Raw genomic sequence first — 25,692 nt, forward strand, 5'->3', positions numbered from 1 at the left:
ACATCATTCTTATACATTTGTGAAGATTCATAGAATGTGCAAGGCCTGAAGGTAAACTACTGAAGTAAACTACACTGGGCACTAATGACGGTCAGCGGAGGCTCACCGACTGTACAACGCGCCACCGCGGGGCAGGGTGTCTGCGGGGGGGAGGCTGGGCACGGAGGCAGGAGGCATACTGACACTTTCTGGACTTTCCACTCCATTTTGCTGTGAATCTACAACTGCTCTAAAATATGGTCTATCCCTTAAAAAAAAAAATAAATGGAAGGTAACCACAAGAAACATCCCTTGGAGCCATTTTTCCAAAAATGGTTTGCATCATCTTGACTAAAGGAAAAGTATATGTCACCAAATAATTTCCAAAATTCTGTTTTTTTATGCCAAAATCATGGAACGACTGACTCTCTAGCAGGCTCAGGAACGGGAGGGAGAACCCACTGTTCGGAACGCAGTGACATGGGCGCTGTTTCCCGGCAGGTTGGTTCAGAACGCCTCTCAGAGAAACCAAGTTTCTCTACATCAAGGACTCAAGTCCTACACTGAATGGCTCTTTATTCACTTGTTAAAACTGGTTTGATCATGGCTTTGGAACTCCAAGGTAAAGCGTCACGACACTGGAGAACACATGCTGCTGTGACAGGGCTTCGGGGTCACACTACTTACGCTGTGGCTGTGGATAAGGTGGTACCTGGGTGTGCACATGAGCTGGAGATGTGGGAAGCTGGGCGGCGGCAACATTTGGACTAACATTTCCATGCATTACGAAGCCTGGAGGTGGAGGATTTTCTCCCTAGGCAATGAGAATATGGTAAAAAGGAGGATTACCTTCGGAACCAAGAATCTTACCAGACGGATTTATAATCTCTGAAATGAAATTTTAAAAAAATTTTATGCAAAAAAAAGTTACACTCTATGCATACTGATGTTTTCTGAGCAACACGTTGTACGTGATTTAAAGATTAGACAGGTCCAAAGTAATAACAGCGATGAACGGCAAGAGATGCTATAGCCTCATAAAATAGTATTGATGATATTTATAAAAAGTCACTAGGATTTTCCATCTCTACTAAATTCCATCCGTATCTAATGCTTTGGAAAGTAAGTATACATGCCACATGGGAATTTTTTTTTTCTTCTTTAGCATTTCTTGCAATGCTAAAAACGGGGAAAAAAAAAGAAAAGAAGAAAAGAAAAGGGAAAAAATCTTCAGTGAAATTAGATTTAAACCACTGATAGAACCCTGGTTGATGTTTTTCTAGTTCGAGTCAATTTAGAACTGTCAAGGAAGAGGAGAGTGATAAGAAAATAAGTTGTGCTAAAAAAAACACACCAAAAAACCTGTTTCTTGCCTCCCAAAAGCACTAAACTGCAATAAGCAGACAAACAGATGGCGGTGGGGAACTCGAGGTAGGTAGAAGATACATAACTACATACATATTCAGGTGAGCAGAACTCTGCTCAAAGAGGGATAATGAAGGATATACCTGTGTGTCAGAGGGAGAGGCTGCAGGTGGATGGCTGGGAAGGGCGGTAGGAGTTTTGTTACTCCAGGTAGTGACAGTGGGGGCAATTCTAACCTGAATTGAACAAAGAAATACCAATCACAGAACATAAAAAAATGAAAATGTTAAAAGAAGAAAAAAAAAAATCCCTGAAGGCACTAACAGGCAGATGCAAAGCGAAAAAGAGCAGCGAGACAGCAGTGCACACTAGCCAGGCAGTTGGTTTCAGGGCAGCTGGGATTCCAAAAGAAAACACACATTCTGAAGAGGACAGGCAGAGGGAGATAGCAGAAAAATCAATACGGAAACTAAATCAAAGCACAAGAACAATGCCATTCAAGTGTCAGGAGTAAGTGGAGAAAGGTAGGTTCTGTAAGTAGGGAAAGAAAGAAGACATTCCGGGGGGTTGGGGGGGGCAGTTATTGAGAAAAAAAGTGATTTTTGAAGCAGTAATTGTATTCATGCTACGATTGTATCTGTGGACACATTGCTATATACTTCCCTTTTCAGGACTTCATTAGAGCTACAAAAATCATGTTAGTTCTGTATGAGGCTTAGAGTCATACAATCGGAGAATATTAAAGATCATCCCATCTAATCCCTACCGTTTACCATGGAGGAAAAACAAGGCCCAGGGAAATGAAGGGGCTGGCTGAGGTCCAGAAAACTTGGGGTGATGGAGCTCGGGCTGATTCCACATCTGCTGACTCCCAGCCAGTGTTCGCTACACTGCACCGTGTTGCTTATACCCTGGAGTCCAGAGGCTTTCAAAATCAATTTTTAAAGCCATCAAAATATTTTTTGTCAAGTAAATCTTTGTAGAAACTCAATCATATCAACAATTAGTAGCCAAGATGTGCTGGTCGCAGTAAGAAATCCTGATGTGGCTTCCCTTTCATCCTTTTACTCCCGCTTGTAAGCCTTCCTTTAAAACCACAAGCCACTGCCCTTATTCAGCACACCATAAGCTTTAATCATGAAAAACTACTCTTAGTTCATGATTGAATTTGTTTTCCTTTTCTTAAACTAGCGGACCACTAGGTCAAAGTATAACAAAAGTCTTTTAAGGTTTCCACTTTTTCCCTGAAAGACAGATGAACTTGAGGACTCAGGGAGTAAACCTGTCTTCTCCCAAAGAAGAGAACGCCTTACTTTAGTGCCCCGAGAGGTCGAACTCAAGGTGCTGAGCTGAGGAGTTCTAATCCTGTTAACTATTACTTAGCTGACAAATTCTTAAATTTGTCAAATTTTAAGACAAATTCATGTCTTAAAATCCTGATTAGTGACTGGCTTCTCCACCACCTTTCAGCTTCCCAGCCATCACCTGATGTGCCCTCCCTATGTAACAGGTTTCTAAGACTAGCAATGAGAGTGGGGAATTTATTGTTTTGCCTACCAACACACCCTCAACAGGGAGAATACAGGCAAGCTCTTAGATTTGTATTTGTCAAATGAATGAAAAAATAATCAAAGCAGAGTAGTATAGATAGTTATAATTATATTCAAACGTAACCAATCTTGATTAAGTACCAAGCAAAAGCATAACTGACAAAAAAGCATGAATCTTTTTCAGTTTTTAAGGTTTTATGCTTATTTTTGCTACAACAAAATGTAAAAATGACTCCATCAATTCTACTAGCAATCTGTTCTATTTTAATATGGGCAGAGTACCTGCTAACTTGGTTATAAATCAAGACTATTTATTACTTATGAAAATAAATTTTATTTAAGAACATGAAGGTTATCTGGCCTGGAAATACAAGTTTCTACATGGAATAGCAAAAGACAATAAGAGGCCCCATTTTATACCATTAACCATTTGCTAATTTTTATTTAATAAATAAATGAGTTAATTAATAACCACTTCGCACTGCCCATGACCTACAACTTCATAAACCTTTGGTCATTTGCTTTTCTCTTTACAAGTTGTTGTTAAAAAAAAAAAAAAACAACTTGGATTCTGCATACTCTACTGTGCTGATACAGAAGACACAGAACACCCACACTAGTGACTCAGAAAATATACCTTAGAAAAAGACTGTTTTCTAAAAATGTTAAAAAAAAAAAAAGTAACCAAGTCACCCACAAAATTGTTCTCATTTTACTAACAGTTTGTTAGATGAATCAAATTGTAAAAATTTCAGATGTACATGTGCAATATGTTTGAGTGATGGAGAAATAAGAAATCTCCCTAGCTTAAACTATATCTAATTTATCAATTATTTGACTAGATTAGAGGGATAATTAAAAAAAATGTATCATAAATGCTACTTTCAAGGATAGAAAAATTATAACCATTAAAACAGTATGTTGTCTACAGTTTCATCACAGGCCTCTTCCCCAACAAACTAAAACCACCAATGTGACATACATAAACGTTCCTACTCAGTCTGGACCGTATCACTCACATGGGGATAGTACTGTTGAGCTGGAACTCTTGGCATCTGTGCGTGGCCAGCACCAGGTCCAGGCCTGTTCTTGGGCACTTGATGCCTCTCATAAGGAATTTTGGGTGATTCTTGTGGCCCTGGTATTGGATCTCCTTGTGCTCTACAAAGTCTGTCTCGAAGCTGCACAATATTTGGCTATAAGAAGCAATGGAAGACAGCCACGCAAATTATTAAAGAGTTCACCCAACTAAATATGACATATCGATCTTAAAGTAAGCATGATCATTCATACGATTTTTGTTCATATGCTGTGTATTACACCACAGGCTCTGGCACATCAGGGTTTGACATCACGGTTTCCAATATTCAAGACTGGCACCAAAGGTCCACTATATACAGCGTAACCTGTCATTTAACTGAGGAGGCACGTGAGTCACGCCCGCCACGCGGCGGTACCAAGACTGTCACCCGTCCTCACTGCTTGTTTGTCGTCTTCTTGTAGTGACAGGTGAGCAACGCTCACAAACCACAAAAGCACAAAAGCTGAAAAAACCACAAAACCACAGAAGCTGAAAAGAATACAACTTTGTTTCTCTGTAGGGAAAAAAAGGCTCCGAAAGAGAATCAACTGCTAAAGATAGTGATGGAAGAAAATGGTGATCTATGTAAGAGATGAAAATTAATTAAGAGAGAGATGCTTGAAATAAATTAAGAGTCAGATGTTAAATTCAGGGCAGCTCACATGGATCTACAATTATATGGATCTCCAGTAAGTATGAGTTGACCATATACATATGTTAAAATGTTTTAGCAACACTTCATTTTAGTATCTAAAAATTATACATTTCTATAAATTCATTAAAGGTTTAAAGACATCACTTAAACTCTGTGGGTATACTTAGGTAAACTAGTCTTTTATGGAGAAGAACTATACCATAATGATATTACAAAGTCTCAGAAAATATTCTCCAGAAAATACTAAGAGTATACTGATATATATAGTAGGAAGTAATGTCAAAATTAAAATTTTTACACAAAGAATGTTCTTTAAAAGTCCAAAGAAAAGCATTTAGAATAATGTATATAAAATGTATGTGACTATAAACAGTATTAAAAATGAAGAGCTTACTTCTTAGGCTAGAAGATCTAAAGGTCTTAAGAGAAAGTTAGTCTTAAGATTAAGGGTCTTAGACCTCAATATAATAATGAGACTCTATTAAGTAGAAAATCCTATAAAACTATTAAACCAAAGTCATTATAAAGATTTTGTTTCTACTCCACTTAATGTTCTCATTAACAATTAAGATGTGAGCTGGATCCTACATGTGAGTGGATATAAAACCAACTGGTGTCCTACCTCTGCAGTCCCGGGACACGGGTATAAGTATTTTTACTCAATGAAATGTATTGCTATGCCCTAGAACAGACAAAATACTGAAAACTAAAAAATTTGTCAAAAACTGAATGAAGTTTAGAATAAAAAGATCAGTAATAAGAAAAGCCTCAAAATTAAGCTCTAGCAGATATACAATGCAGAGTCACTTGTGAGTTTGGAAATTCCCGCAGGGAAAGGATTTTGGCAATCTTAGTCATCACTACATATTCAGTCGCTTGCTGAACTGAACAATATGAAATGAATAACTGAAATGAACAAATATGAACAAGGCTGAGTTATTTCACACCAAATAAGGACACTAAATTATGTGTGTAATGTAGTGTTCTCTGCCTTGGATACTTTAAAAATATACTCGCCTATAGACAGCACCAGACTGAAATAGCATATAGAATGAACGGATACATTATTACCTGGAGTGTCATTTGAGGGGATTTTAAAATCACAAGTCCAATTTGGTTAAGTATTAACATTTATAGCTTTTCAACACAGAAGACACCTACAAAGAATCTTGTGCACAGAATCAGCATTTGGCTTAAGAAATAAACTGGTTCTTTTCCTACTCATTTTCCTCAAATACTATGCCCTTAAGTACAAAGGGAAGAAGACTATCTCTGACGTAGCCTGCATACACCTAAAATTAACCTTGAAGACTCATCAGTAATATTCACCAATAGTTAAGTGATAGAAACTCAACTGCTCCAACTAGTACATTTATGTTTAATGCTGTATGCTATCTACTGACCTCACCTTACTCATACATTAAAAGAAGAAAAATGGCCAGTTCTAATTACCTGGTTGGTGTTTTCAGGAAGAAAAGCCAAGGCTGCAGCAATACTGCCTTGGGCTGCCAACAAATTGGCATACTGACTCATTTTCTCAGCCAAAAGAACTCCTACAGTATTAGTGTCCATGGCTTGGGTGAGTTGTACAGCTTTTCGCAGGATGACAACTTTCTCAATCAGATCCTGAATGAGAAAAAGAAGGGGGAGTGAAGGAGAATTGGACAATGATACCAAGATGTATACTGAGAGGAAGCAGGAAAAGATAAGGCGTTACGAACAGCTCCAAAGCCTACCAAAGTACAGTGTTCATTATCACCAATATTTAAAAGCTCTAAAGAATGGACGACCATTTAGGTAACTAAAAAAGCAAGGCGGAAGAAGGTCTTCTACACATGGTTAAAGCACAGGTTGCCATCTTCTCCTAAACATCCTTCAACTGCCAGATACTTGTCTTGTGAGTTGAAACAGGCAAGTATCCGAAATGAAAGTGACAGGCACATGTCCAAAGGCAGAAACTGGGTCCCAGGAGGTAGAAGAGAAAATATTATACTATAAAAATAGTAGTATGATAAGTTGACCTCCAAACGGGCTTAGTATTTCAAACCCCAAGTTTCTCACACTGCTCTCAATACCCATTTCAACAACGGAGAGCTATGCATCAGGTATAAGGTACAAGAATATCCCATCTGCCCTTCATAAGTACACCAATCCATCTTGAATTGTGGGGAAAAAAAGTGTTTTCTCTCAGAAGCACTTAGAAGGAAAAACCTTGATTCCTACAAGACTTGGTTTCAGTAGTGATCTTTAAAGCCACAAGCCTACTAAGAACATCTTTGCTGAGAGAAAACAAACAGACTGAGATTTCTTGGGACTCTGCTGACTAAATAGTTAGGGGGAAAAAAAAAATCTAAATATACAGTTACTCAACACCTGACCATAGTCCCCAGACTTTTTTACTTTCTCTCTTGCCGTGTATTAGTGCTACATGGGATTCCGTTTATCTTTACACTCATTTCTCCTGAACCGTGAAGACAGTCTGCTGGTACGGAGGACTCCTCCCACTCCTGACCCCATTGGGTTTCCCGGCCCAAGGCAGACAGGATCCCTGGAGGCAGAGGAGGAGCATGAGGAAAAGAGGCAAACTGGCTTCCACATGCTCCTGCCGCTTACTTTCCTCACTATCATATTCCAATTTCGTCCTCATAGACAGCTGCACTCCCAGTTCACTATGCCATCATCTCAAACGTTGCCCTTCCAAATACAGCAGTAAATCCACATAATTATCCAGCCAAAGAATTAAAGTGTAATTAAGTAGGGTGAAAGCAGTGAACACCTGGAATAAATCAGTCTCTAGAACATAAGCAGGGGTGAAAGACAGCACTGGAGAGGAAGCACCTTTTGTTTCAAAGATACTAACCTGGAGGGACAAAGGACTGCTACCGTCTTGAGCTTTAGTCCAACATGCAATTAGTTTCTCTACATTCCCTGCACAAATGTAGCAGAGACAGGCCTGAGTCTGCAGGAGGCTATCGCCGTCACTTTCAAGTCTGGTTCCCAGAAGATCTGTAGAGGAAAACAAATAAGTTTATACACAAGGCACTCTGTGTACAAGCTCATGAGCTGCCCAGCAATATTTTCAGAGGTATGGATCAAACTTTATAACCATTGAGTAGCAGGCAGAAATAAAATCACTGTCATGTAATATTCAGTAAATACTTACTGTTAAATGAGTGGTGTGACAGATTATATATAATAAACAATTTCACAAGATTCTATATCTAGCCATAGAATAAATTTCTCATTACATTAGAAAAAATTAAAAGTGGGAACAATATTTGAACACAAAAATCCTAATGAACATTTAACTGCATTTTATCTTGTCCAGGTACTTTTGTAAGCAGTGGACTAAAATATGGCACATTTGGAGTAAATATCAATAAGCAGGACTATGCTGAATTATTTATAATAATAAAGTTAATATCTTATAATTTTTCTATTCTCATAATACTTTCAAGGTTATTCATTTTTATACCAGCAACCTAAAGCTTCTGTTCTTGCATATAATAAACATTATGTCTGAGCTATCAGAGTTTAGTCATGGCCTTTAACAGTAATTTTTACTTATATGGCTCAGAGGTTTAAGTGTCTGCCTGCAATGCGGGAGACCAGGGTTCGATCCCTGGGTGGGGAAGATTCCCCTGGAGAATGAAATGGCAACCCACTCCAGTATTCTTGCCTGGAGAATCCCATGGATGGAGGAACCTGGTGGGCTACAGTCCACGGGGTTGCAATGAGTCGGACACGACTGAGAGACTTCACTTTCACTTATTTGCTAATAATTGTTTGCCATTTTAGACAAACCAGGATCCTCCATCCATGGGATTCTCCAGGCAAGAGTACTGGAGTGGGCTGCCATTTCCTTCTTCAGGGGAACTTATTTTTTCAAGCTAACACTTATTAACAGAGGGCTGATTATGTGCCATTTTACATATGAATAGACTAAGGCTTAGAAATGAATTTTTCCCAGTTCATACAGTTAGTAAGTAGCAAATGCAAAAGTCTCAGTGTGGTCTGTGTGAAATCAAAATCATTATACAATATTTTTAAAAAAATGACTAGAAGTTATGGAAAAATGACACAGTCAATACTTCTGAGAAAAGCATTCAAATGAGAACTTCATTTTCTTGTCTGTGATTAGTAGTAGGTTCACAAAAATTTCTAAATAAAATCTGTCACTAATTTTACTTACAATGTATCATGCCATGTATGTCATATAAAATTCATTTTCTTACCACAAAGGGCGGAAAATTCATCTGATTTAGCGTAAGTCAACACTGCAGCTAACGCCTCTCTCCAATTTTTAAGATCACAAGACTCAACAATCTCTCTCCAGTTCTTCATCACTACTGCAGTGATTAGCTTGGGGAAGGAAAACCAAGGGACAATTAAAAGCCTTTGGTATACTAATAAAAATTAACTCTGGCTAATCAATCACATCTTTCAACTTCTTTTGACAGTATTTCATGCAAAATAAAGGAGCAGCAAAGTACATCCTTTAGCCAACTGACATAAAAAAAAAACCATATGATTTTCTCTCAAAGAAAAAAGTCACAGTAGCCTATTTTACAAAAGGCTAAGAAGGAAAACTATATACGGTGTTAAAAAACATTCCTGGCCAAGAAAGTACTAGGGGCAAAGTCCTAGGAGAGAAAGGGAACAGGCTGTGTGAGGAGGTGAAAGGCAGCCAGTGGGGCAGAAAGGGGACACAGGCGGGACCGACACGACACAAGCCTGGAGACGAACCGCAACCCAGGCTGGCGGGACTGAGCGCTGGGCAACTTTTATGGGAAGAAATCGAGTACCATCGAGCAGGGGCCTTAAAAACCTATAGACCCTCTGCACCAGAAATTCCTTTCCAAGGATCTCAGCCTCGTTAAACAATTAGAAATTTGTACAAATCTTTAGGCACAATAAGGATGTTTACCACTGTCTTAATTATATTAGGAAAATGTAAGAAACTACTAAACATCTCAAAATAAGGGAAATGATATCTCCCTCCTATAGAATATTATAGGGCAATTAAAATTTTTTGTAAGAAGCTTCAATGATATGGGAAAATGATTACAACGTAAGTGACAGTGTCTGTAAGTAAAACAACACACATACGTACTTCTAGAATCTTGATTCTGTTTTTAAAAGTTCTACAAACGCACAGAGAGATATACAAAAGGTTATGTACCAATCTGACTGAAGAATCAGGAAGTATTACAATGTTTATCTTTAACATTTTCTATGTTCTAATTTTTCTACAGTAAAAATATGAAAAGCATTTTAATTAAAAAAATTATATATATAAACGACAAAAACCTGGGACAATCATGCCAACCTGTTAACAATAACTAATTTCTGGGTTAAAGGATTATGGGTGGTTTTTTGGTTCTTCACTGTTTTCTCCCTTTTAATTATCTATAATGAGTGCTTTGCTTTTTACAAACAAATACTATTATTTATTATTAAAATAACATACCCTGGTAATTTTGCTTTGGGATTTTGCAAAGTATTTCTTCTGGGTTCGAGCTAAGAGTTCTTGTCCACCCGCTATGGCCAATATAATGGCATCAGCCATGCGGTTATCATGTAAACAGAGGTCAACAGCACTCTCGAAGTTACCCGTTAGCAAAGCCTGAGTAATTAAGCCATCAATATCTGCAATAAAGATATAATACACCCAAGTTAATAAAATTTTTTGTTACAAGAAAAAAAAACACTACATCTATCTAGTACACATTCAGCAGAAAACACAAAGTTGAATTCTGAATATTACTGGGAGGTTAATCTCTATCACAAACTGCTGATATCTACAGAAACATACTGAGATGCATGTAAATAAAATTAGGTAAAATAACATATTTTTCAGATTGCTTAAATGTAATAATAAAGATCCTTTACAGTTTTTATCACATAGGTATCAGATCATGCCATCATTTTTAAGGTACTGATTACATGTACTAAATGATAACTGAGTTCTTTTCAACCTTTACCACATGTGACAAAATGTTTCTAACTTAAACTCAGGGACTATTTGCTTTCAAATGGTTAAAAAATTTGATATCAAAACCAACAGATACTTACCCCCACTGACAGAGATGTTAAATGTTCCTCCAGCTGCTGGTAGAAATTCAGATTCTTGTTTTTCCTCTTTAATTTGCTAAAGAGATGGAAAGAGCAGCAACTTAGCCAGAATGGAACTACAATAATTTACCAGCAAAACAAGATTTAAATATGATTACTTACTGACTAGATGACATGCCAAGTTATTCCAGAGAAGCTCTCAGATTCAAGTTTACACTAAAATCTATGACATCCTTAAGAATTAACTCTTATCAGATAATCATAAATAAAATCCAAAGTCATCAGAAATAACGTGAAACAAACTTAAATGTACATATTCACACTGGTGGCTCAGAAGATACCTGAGGCTGAAGTCTTTTTCTTAGATATCTCAACTAAGAGTAGCCTGAGACACACAAAATATGTTTTAAATTACATTACATTTAGATCTTAAAAGCAACTTTGCTTCCATACATCTAAAAACTTCTGTCCAGTAGGTGTAGTTGTAAGAGTCTTTTGGTTGTAACTGACTCAGTTGTAGAAAAAAAATAATGCTTGGCATCCTTATATAAATGCAATGTAAAGAGTTATTTATCAATATATTCAAATTCAATTAGAGATTTTGTGTTCACTTCAACTAATCATACCCGGAACTATAGGCTGGTCTGGTAAAAATGTACACAGTTCTGTTATAAATTTCTGAAACTAGCTGTAAGACTGAGTAAAAATAAATATCTTCTTTCTTTAGAAGAAAAGAAATGTAATAGAGGCATACTGCTGGCAAATATTTTAAATACTTTCTCTTCAATGCATAAAAGTTCAAAAGAAGACAAAAAATAATATATATCAGATTACAGAGGAACTAAAAGAAAAAACACGTCTGTCTTACATGAGATAAAATGTTATCTTCTGTGCTCCTGTTACCTATACATTTGAATCTTAGCACCCAGTATTCAAAGTCAGGAGCATTTTTGAATTGGATAATTTTAGTGTAGCACAAAGTATAGCATCATCTGTGAATGATGTTAAATTTAGTTAAATTAGTTAAAATTGACTATTACAGGAAAATAACCATAATCTTAATTCTTTCCCTAACAAAAGAGAAGCATTTTAGGATTTAAAAACTGAAATAAACTTTTAAAACTTTATTCATATTGTACTGACGGGCTCAGTTGTGTCCAACTTTGTGACCCCATGGACTGTAGCCTGCCTGGCTCCTCTGTCCATGGAATTTTCCAGGCAAGAATACTGAAGTGGATTGCCATTTCCTCCTCCAGGGGACCATCCTGACCCAGGGATTGAGCTTGTGTTTCTTGCATCTCCTGCACTAGCAGGAGTTTTTATACCACTGTACCACCTGGGAAGCACTGAGGAACAAATCAGATACTGATCTGATTATATTCACTAAAAAATATTCCCAAAAGATCTTTTTTTCTCTTAATGTTTCAAATTTGCTTTCAAAAAACAAATAAACCCTTATATATGGACTTATAAATTATACACAAAGCCAAAATATGCACAATTTATTATGTAATGTGTATCTTTAATGTCTAAACTACTGTTTTATTTTATATAATTATAGCATTATCAGGATTAAAGAGAAGATATGACCACCTTAAACATTTTTTTCAAATATTCTGAAAGCACATATTGATGACTACTGCTTTATTACATACATGCTGCTGCTGCTGCTAAGTCACTTCAGTCGTGTCCGACTCTGTGCAACCCCATAGACGGCAGCCCACCAGGCTGTCCCGTCCCTGGGATCCTCCAGGCAAGAACACTGGAGTGGGCTGCCATTTCCTTCTCCAGTGCATGGAAGTGAAAAGTGAAAGTGAAGTCGCTCAGTCGTGTCCGACCCTCAGCGACCCCATGGACTGCAGCCTTCCAGGCTCCTCCATCCATGGGATTTTCCAGGCAAGAGTACTAGAATGGGGTGCCATTGCCTTCTCCGTGTTACATACATATATACCTATTAATTTATGAGTGGATTTCTAAACAATTCTCTATTTGTATAGAAAGGGTAAGTCCAGCTGTATACAAATCAAAGTATCTTTCTTGAATGTACCCTACAATTCTAGGTATTCCCAAAATTAGTTCAAATTTTTAGTAAGATTTTATGCATACCCTTTATTCTTGAGTCAAATAAATGCTTGAAGATCCAATTCTAAGGAAAATATTTATAATAATCATCTTGTCTTGTAATTGTCTAAATTTAAAGAGGAATTATTTTTATAACTTAGTAAAAGGCTATAAGAAACTTTACATAGTCAGGATATCTCCATATCAAAAAGAACAATGAAAAAGTCAAATATGAGATGAGAAACAAGAACCTGTTGATTAATTTTCCAAGATGAAAGAAATATAATTAGAAAGCAAGAAAAGTAAATTATAGAATTATTTATTAGTGGTTTAAAAAACACCCAGAAAATTAAAAAGAAAAAAAATTAATGATACAACTCTGTGCTCAAGGACTCTTCTTTATAGTTATAAAAATGATACATATAGTTATAAAAATGATACAACTCTGTGCTCAAGGACTCTTTTTTACAGTTATAAAAATGGTCACTATAACTCTGGATGCATTTTCTACTGAGTCAGAACAATCAGATTATTAGTGAAATATTCTTTATTTGGGCTTCCCTGGTAGCTTAGATGGTAAAGCATAAATCTACCCACAATGCAGGAGATGAGGGTGGATTCTTTACTTGGACTCAAAATTAAAGATTAATTCAGAGGCCTATGCCACTGATCGTGAGCCCTAAATATTAACAAGCCAAGAAAAAACATTAATGTTGCATGCAATGCAATGTGGATTTCTGAACAAAATCTTTTTTCAGTTTGACATCCTGATATACTCACATCAGCTGTTAATTTTAAACCAGATAATCCAGAAGCTAGGTCAGAGAACTGAAGACTTTAGAGATGGTATGTGCTTAGTCACTCAGTCGTGTCCGACTCTTTGTGACCCTGTGGACTGTAGCCCGCCAGGCTCCTCTGTCCACGGGATTCTCTAAGCAAGAATACTGGAGTGGGTTGCCATGCCTTCCTCCAGGGAATCTTCCCAACCCAGGGACCGAACCCAGGTCTCCTGCACTGCAGGTGGATTCTTCCATCTGAGCCATCAGGGAAGCCCTTAGAGATGGTACTTCTGTCAAATTAGTAAACAGACTCCTATCTTAAGCATCTCTAAGAAAATATATGCCAGCTTTATGCTGGAACATGCAGCCAAGAAATTTTCCATGTTTCATTGTGAGATAAACAAACCACATATTTTCCCCATGTTAAAGATGAGAAAAGTAAATACCTCTCCCAAGAGCTGCTCTTCAGCAGCAGGGCTCTCCTCCCCGTCACCCTGCGCTACTTGGTCAGAGTCTTTAAGAGCCTTTGGTACACAAAACAGTGACAGAGGGGTTGAAGAACGCAGCATCAAAAGGTTATTAGGGAACAAGAAGACAAAAGACCTAACCAACAACATTCAGAGCTAGTTTAATCACAAGAAATTACACTAAGTAAATTTATTTGAAAAATATCATTAGAGGAAAAGCAAAGAGCCATTACTGCTAAGACCCAACCCCTTTTTCTTGCCAAACGAGAATTATTCATGTATTAAAAATATCTACAATTAGTATTTTTAAATTGTAAAGCAGTAAGACAGACAAAAATTTCCTAAATTATATTTTCTTCTTTATGACCTAAACCAAAATTTTAGAAGGTAGCTATTTTTACAGGCCTTCTCTTACCACGTCAGGTCCATCCACTTTGTTCAAGGCCAAGGCAATCTGAAATAAAGACAACAACTCAGCTACCAAAGGGAGTTAACTCTATTTCAAGGCATACAGTAAATGTTCACCTACTACTCCATTCTCATTGGCAAAAATCCAAAAAAGGTTCAAATCAGGGATAGCATGCTCAAGAACAGAGTAAAATGAGTGCAGAGCCGATTCTCAATGATGCTGGTTTCAATTATGCAGATTTATTGCTCACATGTCATCTTACTCTGCTATTCAGTTATAAAACTAACCTCAAAACAGCATGTATTCTTCTGTCTTAAATAACCATAAAAAAAAATTTCTTCAGATACTCACTATGGAAAGAACATTAAGAGTATTTTGACAATCAAATTTTATCTCCTCATTTTCTGCTGTCAGGTATGCACTAAAACTTTCACGTTAATCTCTTGCAAATCAAGTTATAGCATGAAGAAGTTCAGACTAACAGTAAAGTTAAATATAAAAAAAATCTAAAGCAGTGAGCAAGAGACACATGGCCAGTAAGCAGGGGGGCTCTGATGTGAGCCCAGGTACTAATCTTCCAAGTGCTCAGCACTGACTGAGAGGAGCGCACGGGATCCTGCCTGCTGCACACGCGCAATAACCCTGCGATGCTATGGAAAACCTGAGTCATTTCCAAAAAACGGCAAAGGCCTAATACAGATTACACAAAGAATCCAATCTATTTCCTTCAAGGTTTCCAAGGTCAGAGTGTTTTAACTGCTGTTAGGTCAACATTGTGGAATAATTATTAAGCTCCTCAGAGAAGAAAACTTAAAAACTGGAATATGACCTCCCATTTTTAAAAAGCAATCTTTTTTTTTTTAACATTAAAATATTAAGCAAAAACAAACGAAAGAAAAAATTAAGCAAACCACTTGGGCTTTTTTATTTATTCAGGCTCAGTACAGTAAAACACCTTTGTTCCAAAATATTTATTAATACTAGTTACTTGTGAGCTGGACCAACTCAATACACAGTTTGGGAACTGTGAGCTGAGGGCATAAATAGCTGGGGTGGAAAACTGTACCCTAATGTTCATCACTTAAGCTGTAGATAACGCAGGGAAACAAACTTTTCCCTCTCTTTCCTCCAGAGCCACTGACTACTCATCCTCTTAAAAATCCAAGTGCTATTGCCAGTGTTTGAGGCTCACTGCCTTTTTTGTTTCAAGGCCCAACTGACACAACTCTTTAGATCAAGTTTAAAGATAGTTCTGGCAGCTTCTAAATTGGGTATTATCGATGAAAAGTTTTAACTTTAACAACATGAATCCAAAACTCTGGTGACCAAGCATAAATTCTTATTAAATGTTTACTGAATGATTTGAAGTAATCTGTATAGAACTTAAAAAAAATTAACAAAAAACACCTACACTACATAAATATTTCACTTGTGTAAGCACAGCCTTTAAAACTCCCCCCAAAGTTTACCTTCTTTCCTAGGTCTTCTTTTCTATATCCTAGAAGTTCAAGGTATTTTCCACGAGAATCATCCTCAAAGTTTACCTTAAAAAAAGACATTTTCTTGAAATAAAGAACTGCATCTAAAGGCCTAATTTTTAATTAACTGCTCAAATTCCAAGTAGAATTATTTAAAATATCTAAAGTCTACTATATCAACTAGAAGCTTCTTCACTGTGAGAGAATCCAAATAATTTTTTTAAAGAAGCTATTTTTTAAGAAATAATAAGTATACTAGTAATTAATTAGCCAAGCTGAATAAAGCTTACTTTTAAACTCATATTTGTAAAAACAAACCGAGTCATGTCCAAAGGCTACATGAATGCAAACCTCACATTACGTGAAATATTCAATGTCACATCCTAAAACTTTCTTGAAACTAATACTTACAAAATATAAAAATGAATTAAATATTATTGCATTCAAGAGCTCTTTTCTTTGCAAAACTCAGACTTGGGAAACAGACATTCCAGTGGAGGCAAAATAACCAAAAAGAGAATTCTATTTGCTATTTTACTGTCACAAATGCAACTCAGTAAAAGGGATGAGAAATGCCTCTGACCTCTCCCCTCTACACCTGGTCCCTCTTCCCCCGTTGTCTGTAACTGGACCTACTATGGAAATTAAACATGCTATGTTTTTATTATACTCAGCTCTATGTTTTAATTTTAAGAAGGTCTGCTGAATATTATCTCTCTTAAAAACACTTAAGCACTTAAAAACATCTAGCATATTATTTAAAAAGCATTTCATATTAGGCTTTTCAAAGCCAAGAAAGAACAACTCTTGACATAAAGTATTATTTCACATGCTTTTCATAAGGTTTTATTTAATTTCATCATGAGATCCCCCAAATCACACTGTTCCTGCTGTTTCTTTGACAGGAAGACAAGTTTAGAATGTGATGGGAACAGTTAAATTTGCAAATAATGAAGCAAAGCTGCTTATCACCAACTTTACCTTCAAAAAGGACCACACGTTTTTTTCAAACTCAGTCTGCGAAGCATCGATCTTCTTCTGACAGTAACTGACGAATCCCTGTGACTGCACGACCTGCTGCAGCTGGTCCGATCGGCTGAGGAACTCCTTCTCTGTCACCACCTGACTGATGAACACGTGGTGCTGCTGAGGCTGCTGTTCAGCCCCCGGGTGAGGCTGCGTTCTGACATTCGCAAAGGTGACCAGTTTGCCTCCGAACTAGAGCAGGATGAGGAAACAACATCAGCTTGAGACACAAGGACATGGCCCCTTAACGTGCTTCTCGTAAACCTGCTAAAGGAGAGAACTGTGACCTACACGTCTCCCTCTGCATGGAATTCGCTGATGCTCTTTTCCATGCTTCACGATCTGACCCCAGCCTTCAATGTTTATTCCTCTTCACAACACTCACCTTCTGGATGCAATGTCCTAGTAGCTGCGCCCCACAATTTCTCACCTACTTGCTTTTACGCACTTCCACCTACTCAATACGACTCCTCCTCGAGGCGGGGGCAAAGGTCACCTCTGCCACCCCCAGATGGCCTCACTATATTACATTTATCTCTCCCTCTTTTGATTCAACTATTAGCCTTTGTATTTCCTCACCTTCTACTCTAGGTTCTAAGTTTTAAAAGGGGGTGAATATGCTGCTACAAAACATGTCATATGGCATAAGGATTATTTTGAGCTGACATGAGTTTGAGCAAGCTCTGGGAGTTGGTGATGGACAGGGATGCCTGGCTTGCTGCAGTCCTTGGGGTCGCAAAGAGTCAGACACGACAGAGCAAGTGAACTGAAAGAATACTGAGAAACAGCAGGAGCAAGGAAGACACTCTGACCTCCTCTTTTCTCTCTGAAAGTAGGAGATGAAACTCCCATGTGAGAGCTGCTCTTCTTACATCAGGAGGGAAAAAACACTCATCTCCAGAGACGGGGAGTCCAGGACAGTAGAACTCTGCACAAACAGAACTTGATAAATAGAAATCACCTCCCTCCGTCTCTCTACGTACTTTAGTTACGGGTCCACGACTGCCGCTCTTTGCTCAGCCTAGTCTAGAAGCACTTTCGCTGTGCCACGCCTTTGGGTCTTCATTTCTCTAGGGGGCTCCCACGTACAGGTTCGCTATCCTTCTCGTTATAAGCAGGCTCAGAACTCTTCCTCTGCCTCTCACAGTCACTCCTCAGCTTCAGGTATTGATTTTTTCTTAAACCACTTTCATTTCTTCCTTTTACATTGTTATTTTTCTGCCTAATTCTTTTCATATTGAACTGCTGTATGATTGCATGTCTACTGCTTGTCTTTTCCTCCTTCCAATCCATGCTACATACTATCAGTTCAATTGCTCAGTCGTGTCCGACTCTTTGAGACCCCATGGACTGCAGGACACCAGGCCTCCCTGTCCATCACCAATTTCTGGAGTTTAGTCAAACTAATGCCCATTGAGTTGGTGATCCCATCCAACCATCTCACCCTCTGTTGTCCCCTTCTCCTCCTGCCTTCAATCATTCCCAGCATCAGGGTCTTTTCAAATGAGTCAGTTCTTCATACCAGTGGCCAAAGTACTGGAGTTTCAGCTTCAGGATCAGTCCTTCAGATGAATATTCAGGACTGATTTCCTTTAGGATGCACTGGTTGGATCTCCTTGCTGTGGGACAGGAGTCTTCTCCAACACCACAGTTCAAAAGCATCAATTCTTCAGAGCTCAGTCTTCTTTATGGTTCAACTCTCACATCCATACATGACTACCGGAAAAACCATAGCTTTGACTAGACGGACCTTTGTTGGCAAAGTAATGTCTCTGCTTTTTAATAAACTGTCTAGTTTGGTCATAGCTTTCCTTCCAAGGAGCAAGTGTCTTTTAATTTCATGGCTGCAGTCACCACTCTGCAGTGATTTTGGAACCCAGAAAAATAAAGTCTCTCACTGTTTCCCCATCTATTTGCCATGAAGTGATGGGATCGGATGCCACGATCTTAGTTTTCTGAATGCTGAGTTTTAAGCCAACTTTTTCACTCTCCTCTTTCACTTTCATCAAGAGGCTCTCTAGTTCTTCTTCACTTTCTGCCATAAGGGTGGTGTCATCTGGATATCTGAGGTTATTGATATTTCTCCCAGCAATCTTGATTCCAGTTTGTGCTTCTTCCAGCCCAGCATTTCTCATGATGTACTCTGCATATAAGTTAAATAAGCAGGGTGACAATATACAGCCTTGATGTACTCCTTTCCCAATTTGGAACCAGTCTGTTGTTCCACGTTCAGTTCTAACTGTTGTTTTTTGACCTGTATACACATTTCTCAGGAGGCAGGTCAGGTGGTCTGGTATTCCCATCTCTTTCAGAATTTTCAACAGTTTGTTGTGATCCATGCAAAGGCTTTGGCACAGTCAATAAAGCAGAACTAGATGTTTTTCTGGAACTCTCTTGCTTTTTCAACGATCCAGCAAATGTTGGCAATTTGATCTCTGGTTCCTCTGCCTTTTCTAAAACCAGCTTGAACATCTGGAAGTTCACAGTTCACGTATTGCTGAAGCCTGGCTTGGAGAATTTTAAGCATTACTTTACTAGCATGTGAAATGAGTGCAATAGTGCAGTAGTTTGAGCATTCTTTGGTGTTGTCTTTCTTTGGGAATGGAATGAAAACTGACCTTTTCCGGCCCTGTGGCCACTGCTGAGTTTTCCAAATTTGCTGGCATTATGAGTGCAACACTTTCACAGCATCATCTTTTAGGATTTGAAATAGCTCAACTGGAATTCCATCATGTCCACTAGCTTTGTTTGTAGCGATGCTTCCTAAGGCCCACTTGACTTCACATTCCAGGATGTCTGGCTCTAGGTGAGTGATCACACCATCGTGATTATCTGGGTCATGAAGCTCTTTTTTGTACAGTTCTTCTGTGTATTCTTGCCACCTCTTCTTAATATCTTCTGCTTCTATTAGGTCCATACCATTTCTGACCTTTATTGAGCCCATCTTTGCATGAAATGTTCCCTTGGTATCTCTAATTTTCTTGAAGAGATCTCTAGTTTTTCCCATTCTATTGTTTTCCTCTATTTCTTTGCACTGATGACTAAAGAACGGTTTCTTATCTCTTCTTGCTATTCTTTGGAACTCTGCATTCAAATGGGTATATCTTTCCTTTTCTCCTTTGCCTTTTGCTTCTCTTCTTTTCATAGCTGTTTGTAAGGCCTCCTCAGACAACCATTTTGCCTTTTTGCTACATACTAACCTTCCTAAATAACAGACGGTTGATTACGTCACTTGTAAATTCATTCTTGATTTAATTAACCTCTCATCCCTAGTGCTGGTCTTCTCTATCTGCTCTCCTGTCTCTGAATCTTCACTTTTGCTTGTGACTTTCCACTTTACTTACTGAATCCTAACCATTCATCTAGTTAGTTCTCTGCTTCCCAAAGTAATTAAAACTAATAAAATTATGTATGGATAAGGTTTAAAAGAAAACTCAGACTGTACAGAAAAGTCTCGCTGCCCCTCTATACACACTATTTGAGACACAGACTCTACCTAGTTTACAGGTGTGTTTCCAGTACCTAGGATGGTGCCTGACAGAGAATGTTCACTATATATTTATCTTTGGAATGAAAAGGGAATGTCCGTTCACTAGTACTGAAGTATTATGAAGATAATAACTAACACTGTCTTCTTTCCCACATGAGTTTGGAGCCAAGGATGAGACAGAGAATCCAAATGTCAGCTTCAGTGCTGTTGTAAGTGCTGCAAGGTGAGAGGCTACAGATTAGATGTGCAACCACAGTGGACCTCGTAACAACTAGAATGCAGCACCCTTCCCCCCACCCCCAAAAAGGAAAGAAGGAACGAAGGAAGGAGAGATAGAGAGGGATGACGAGTATAATAAAGTGGGGCAGCGGGAGCAGTGCAAAGGTTCCAAAACAAGGGGAATGTACTCAGTACCACTCAAGTGCTATATTTTAAAATGGTTAAAATGGTCAATTTTATGTTATGTATATTTTATCACAATTTAAAAGAAAAAAGGGAGTAGGTTCCACTTTTCCTGAGAAGTCTTTCTAAATGATGAAAACTCACAAACACATCTCAAACTCAGCCCTTTTCCATCTGAGCAATCTTATAATAATACTTTGTCCTCGGTGTTTACGGACCATAGAAACAAATCCACCTACTGAGAAGGAAGCACCAACAGGCCTTCGGATCCATCGGGGTGGCTTCTTCAGAGGCAACACGATACTCTGTGGGGTCGTCTGCTGAGGAATTTGTAATGGGGGAAGGGGCTGTCCTGTGCCGAAGGGGTCAAGATTCCCAAAAGATGACGAAAGCTAAAAAATAAAGCGGGATTTTCATAACTTATACAAGACTATGTTACACGTTTTCAAGTCATACCGAATAAATTTTTTTACACAATTTTCCAAGTAATTGGTATCGCTGATCCATAAAGTCATTTTCAAAATAATTATACAGTAAGATGATTCTTTTCAGATGTTGTAATAAAAAAACCTTAATATTTCTTATTACCTTGTCAACTTGTTTCTGCCTTAAACCATCTGCACTCCCTCCCATGATAGAATAAACGCTGATACGCCCATCGAAGGAAGCAGCCGATAAGACAGCGGGATTTCTGGGGCACCACTGAATATCAAAGCACCACTGTGTGGTGGTGGGGAGTTCATATAACACCTAGACCAAAAAAGAAGTACAGGCGCTTTATAGCCAAAACACCTGAATTACTATGATCAACAAGTACAACTGTAATTAAACATTTACTTTTAGAAAGTGTACAGCCAGGAAAAACAACAATTTAAAAAATTTCTTTAAAGTACAAGAAAAGTTCATTATGACAAAAACGAAATGACAAAATCAAAATTTTGACCAGATTTGGAATAAGAACATTTTAAAAACTGAGATTTTCCTATTTTTATTGAAATTGTAATAGAAGATGCATCTGAAAGATCAGAATACTGTATTAGGATCAACTCGCTGACCTCTAAAAGGGTTCTATCCAACTGACTTTGCTGGCTAAGATCCAAAGAACCACACTTAAATCATCTGAAGATCAAATTTCAAAAACAAATCTTGGGGGGAAGCGGGGGACAGGATGAACTGGGAGACTGGGACTGACACACGTCAGTACGTATCAAACAGATGACTGACTGTGAGGAGCCACTGTGCAGCTCAGGGGACTGCACTCAGGGCTCTGTGATGGCCTAATGAGAAGAAACTTTTAATAGGGATACAAGTACACATGTAGCTAATTCACCTGGTTGTACAGCAGAAACTAACACAACGTTGTACAGCAACTATACTCCAATAAAAATTAAAAAAAAAAAATTCTTGAGAAGGAAGAATTCACTGAGAAGACTGGCTTCTTTCTTGTCAACTGAGAAAACATGTACACATCATTCTTATTGCTGCAGAATCAAAACAGAATTTGGCATAAACAGTTTTCTTTAGGAGGAAGAGAATATAGAAAAACTATTAAAAATGGCTGATATAAATAATGTAATAATTGCTTATTAACTTTACAATGTAATCATGTAATAATTGTTACTAACTCAAGGTTAGTGTGATGCTAACTGATGCTCTTAGGAGATATAAGAAACAAGTCAGATTAGCTTAATTTGGACTTCATGTGACATTTTAAATAATGTTTTATTTTATAAGGAAACAGAATTAAGTGAAAAGGCATTTAGCCTGCTCATTTAGCTTATCCATCTAAATTTCCATAAATAGAACACATGACAAATATTTCATGATACAGTATTATATTCTTGCTGTACAGTTCAGAAGACAGATTAAAAATCTACATCCACTGATGTCCAAAAATCAAAGAGGACCTTCAGGACCCAAACCTTGAACACTCCTACTCTGAGGACACTGATTTCCAGAAAACACACTAAATAAATCCAACCAACCATTTCTGAGTCTAGATAAATGCCTTTTATTGGAAGTGAGGGGTTGGGGGTGGGGTGATTACTAGGTTCAAATACACCATTTTCAATGACTGGTATTTCCAGATAAAAACAGCTGGGTTTAGATAAAGTCTCTGCTAGTTTAGCATTTCATACACACCTCCATCTACTTTCACATTCTTAATTTTAATCATGTGCTAAAGAATTCATATGGAAATTTTCTTATTCAGCTAGAGTTAAATATTACAATCACTCCAAGTCTGAAAAATATTTCCTCCCCATACCTCTCCTGTGTTTGGGTTGGAGCACAGAATCTTAGCGTCTTTCCCACAGCTCAGCAACAATTCAGGATCCGCCATGCTCCAAGCAATTGCCAAAATCCCCCTTAAAAACCCAAAGATGAAATTTTTAATCTTGAGTAAATCAAATCTGCAAATTATTTCTGTCTAGGCTTTGGAGAGACACACTGCTAACAGAAGTACAATTCATATAATCTTTCTGGAAAGCAGTTTAGCAATGGGTATGCTCTGTGATCATTACAAAGATGCTCAATATAGAGTACAGTGTATGATGGCAAAAAAAAAGAAAACAAATGCCCAACACATGGTCTACAGGGTTTTCCTGGTGGCTCAGCAGGTAAAGAATCCACCTGCAATGTGGGAGACCTGGATTTGATCCCTGGGTTGGGAAGATCCCCTGGAGAAGGGAATGGCTACCCACTCCTGTATTCTGGCCTGGAGAATTCCATGGACTGTATAGTCCATGGACTTGCAAAGAGTCGGGCATGGTTGAGTGACTAACACTTTTACTTTCAAACAAAGTAACATTTTCAGTAAATGTTTTGAAAAATTCAGATTAGCATCCCCTGCAAAAATTTAAAAAATCCCTGTATCCTACCATCCAGAAATAAGTACTATATAATATTAATAGTTTGTTTTTTCTACATTCATGCCTCTGCTATTTAGAGATGAAAGAAAGGTTAACATTGCCAGACCATGAAGAAAAATACTAGAAACTAGAATTATGTCTGTGTTTTTCTTAAAAACATACAAAGAGTCCTCAATTATTCTGAAAACATACCATCAAGGTATATATTACTCTTCTTTTCCCCCAAAGTTGTTTTTAATATGATGGTATTTTTTACAATCTAAGTCCTCTCAGAATCAGAAAAATACGCTATAGGAAGAGAACTCAAATTATTTAAGAATGTCTTTGCTTCCAACATTTTATCTTTTAAGCATTAAAATCTTTGTAAAAACTGTAGGATAGTGTGATGTACACTCTTAGACTTCTCACCTAGATTCATCAATTCGGCCACATTTACTTTAGGTCTTTATATTTTGCTCTCTCTCTCTCTATATATATATATATTGCATCTGTCAAATGCAGATTATTACATGACACCTCTACACTTCTCTATGGTGATAAGAACCTTCTCCTATATATAATCTCATACTGAAAATGTTATTTTTACACAATACTCTAAATAGAGAGTCCATATTCAACTTTCCCCAACTATAGCAATGCATGTGTGTGTGCTTAAGTCGCTTCAGTCCTGCTCGACTCTGCAACCCCATGGACTGTAGCCCGCCAGAATCCTCTGTCCATGGAATTCTCTAGGCAAGAATACTGGAGTATTCATGCCCTCCCTCCAGGGGATCTTTCAGAGCCAGGGACTGAACCCACATCTCTTACATCTCCTCTATTGGCAGGCGGGTTCTTTACCACTAGCACCACCTGAGAAGTCCATTTAGGAATAATGGACTCTTACTGTCTCCTCTCTTTAGAATCCTATTATGTATGCCAAAAATTTCAAAGCACGTCAAGAATGCCTTTAGATATCAGTATCATATTTAATATCACATCTTAAGGAACATTTAAATTCTTAGCAAGTATTAAAAAAAATCACTGAACTACAGAACTGGAAGGACCTTAAAGATCATATAATCCAACTCTTGCATTTACTAGAAGGAGAAAACAGAAATAGAGAGGCTGATTTGCTCCTGGCACCCAGTATGGTATTCTGTCTTGCTAAAATGTGCCCACTCTGAAACTGGCAGTATAATGTAATGTTAAGAGCATAGATACAATGACCAGGATGTTTGACTTGGAAGTCAGCAGCTGACAGTTTTGATCTAAACCAAGTTTAGCCTTGCCAAGCTTCAATTTCCAATGTGTAAAATGGGATAATAGCATTTACTCTACAGGTTTACTATGAGTCTTAATCAAGCTAACATTTGGAAATTAGGGACTGATATGTATACACTGCTATATTTAAAATAGACACCCAACAAGGACCTGTTGTACAGCACAGGGAACTCTGTTCAACACCGGGCAGGGATTTTTTTGGTATTACTGAATCCTAGTACACTGGTTGGTATGTGTTCAACAAGCAAGTGTTTAATAAATAAATAAAACCTTACCAAACATGGGAAAAATATTAAAACTTCTCAGAATCACCCCTTCTTTACTAAAAAGCTGACTGAAGCATAACATCTAAATAGGATTACACTGTGATCAGATTCTTTTCTCCTTTATAAGAAGCTCAAGGAGAGGTCACAAACTTTAAGACTTTCTCAAAGTGTGTAATTCCACCACATGGGGGAAAAAGGAATTTAAAGCTTTAGTCTGTATATCCCTAAAAAGGAAAGAAGAAAAAAGCCCAAAGCACTGAAAATACTTCAACACTACAAGAGATTTGTTTCTTGTTTAAAAACACTGAACAAAACATACATAAACTCCCTGGGCACCTGAATATAAATCATAGGAAATCTGCACAATTACAAACTAAAGAAACAAAATCCTTTTTCGGCACTCTGCACCTTGTGGATCTCAGCTCCCATGTCCCTCACAGTGGGAACACAGAGCCCTAACCACTGGACTGCCAGTGACT

At 37.8% G+C, this 25,692-nt stretch overlaps 1 protein-coding gene across 15 annotated transcripts in view; it reads right to left on the bottom strand.

Moving 5' to 3' along the window:
• The window catches only part of SEC31A (SEC31 homolog A, COPII coat complex component), a 60,013-nt gene that overhangs the window by 17,190 nt on the left and 17,131 nt on the right, over nt 1-25,692 (bottom strand). For 6 of the 15 annotated variants that reach the window (XM_070372603.1, XM_070372596.1, XM_070372593.1 and 3 more), the window contains exons 8-22: nt 23,084-23,183; nt 21,406-21,567; nt 21,057-21,209; nt 16,881-17,117; nt 15,891-15,965; nt 14,428-14,466; nt 13,992-14,069; nt 10,706-10,781; nt 10,101-10,279; nt 8,866-8,992; nt 7,491-7,636; nt 6,083-6,256; nt 3,914-4,090; nt 1,488-1,580; nt 667-793 (exon numbers count right to left, since the gene is read on the bottom strand). In XM_070372603.1, coding sequence (XP_070228704.1) covers nt 667-793; nt 1,488-1,580; nt 3,914-4,090; nt 6,083-6,256; nt 7,491-7,636; nt 8,866-8,992; nt 10,101-10,279; nt 10,706-10,781; nt 13,992-14,069; nt 14,428-14,466; nt 15,891-15,965; nt 16,881-17,117; nt 21,057-21,209; nt 21,406-21,567; nt 23,084-23,183 — 1,943 coding nt within the window. The remainder of the gene's footprint in view (nt 1-666; nt 794-1,487; nt 1,581-3,913; nt 4,091-6,082; nt 6,257-7,490; nt 7,637-8,865; nt 8,993-10,100; nt 10,280-10,705; nt 10,782-13,991; nt 14,070-14,427; nt 14,467-15,890; nt 15,966-16,880; nt 17,118-21,056; nt 21,210-21,405; nt 21,568-23,083; nt 23,184-25,692) is intronic. The other 9 variants (XM_070372599.1, XM_070372598.1, XM_070372604.1 and 6 more) reach the window with 3 other exon arrangements.

This window comes from Bos mutus, chromosome 6, assembly GCF_027580195.1.
Source record: "Bos mutus isolate GX-2022 chromosome 6, NWIPB_WYAK_1.1, whole genome shotgun sequence".
Lineage (NCBI taxonomy): Eukaryota > Metazoa > Chordata > Mammalia > Artiodactyla > Bovidae > Bos > Bos mutus.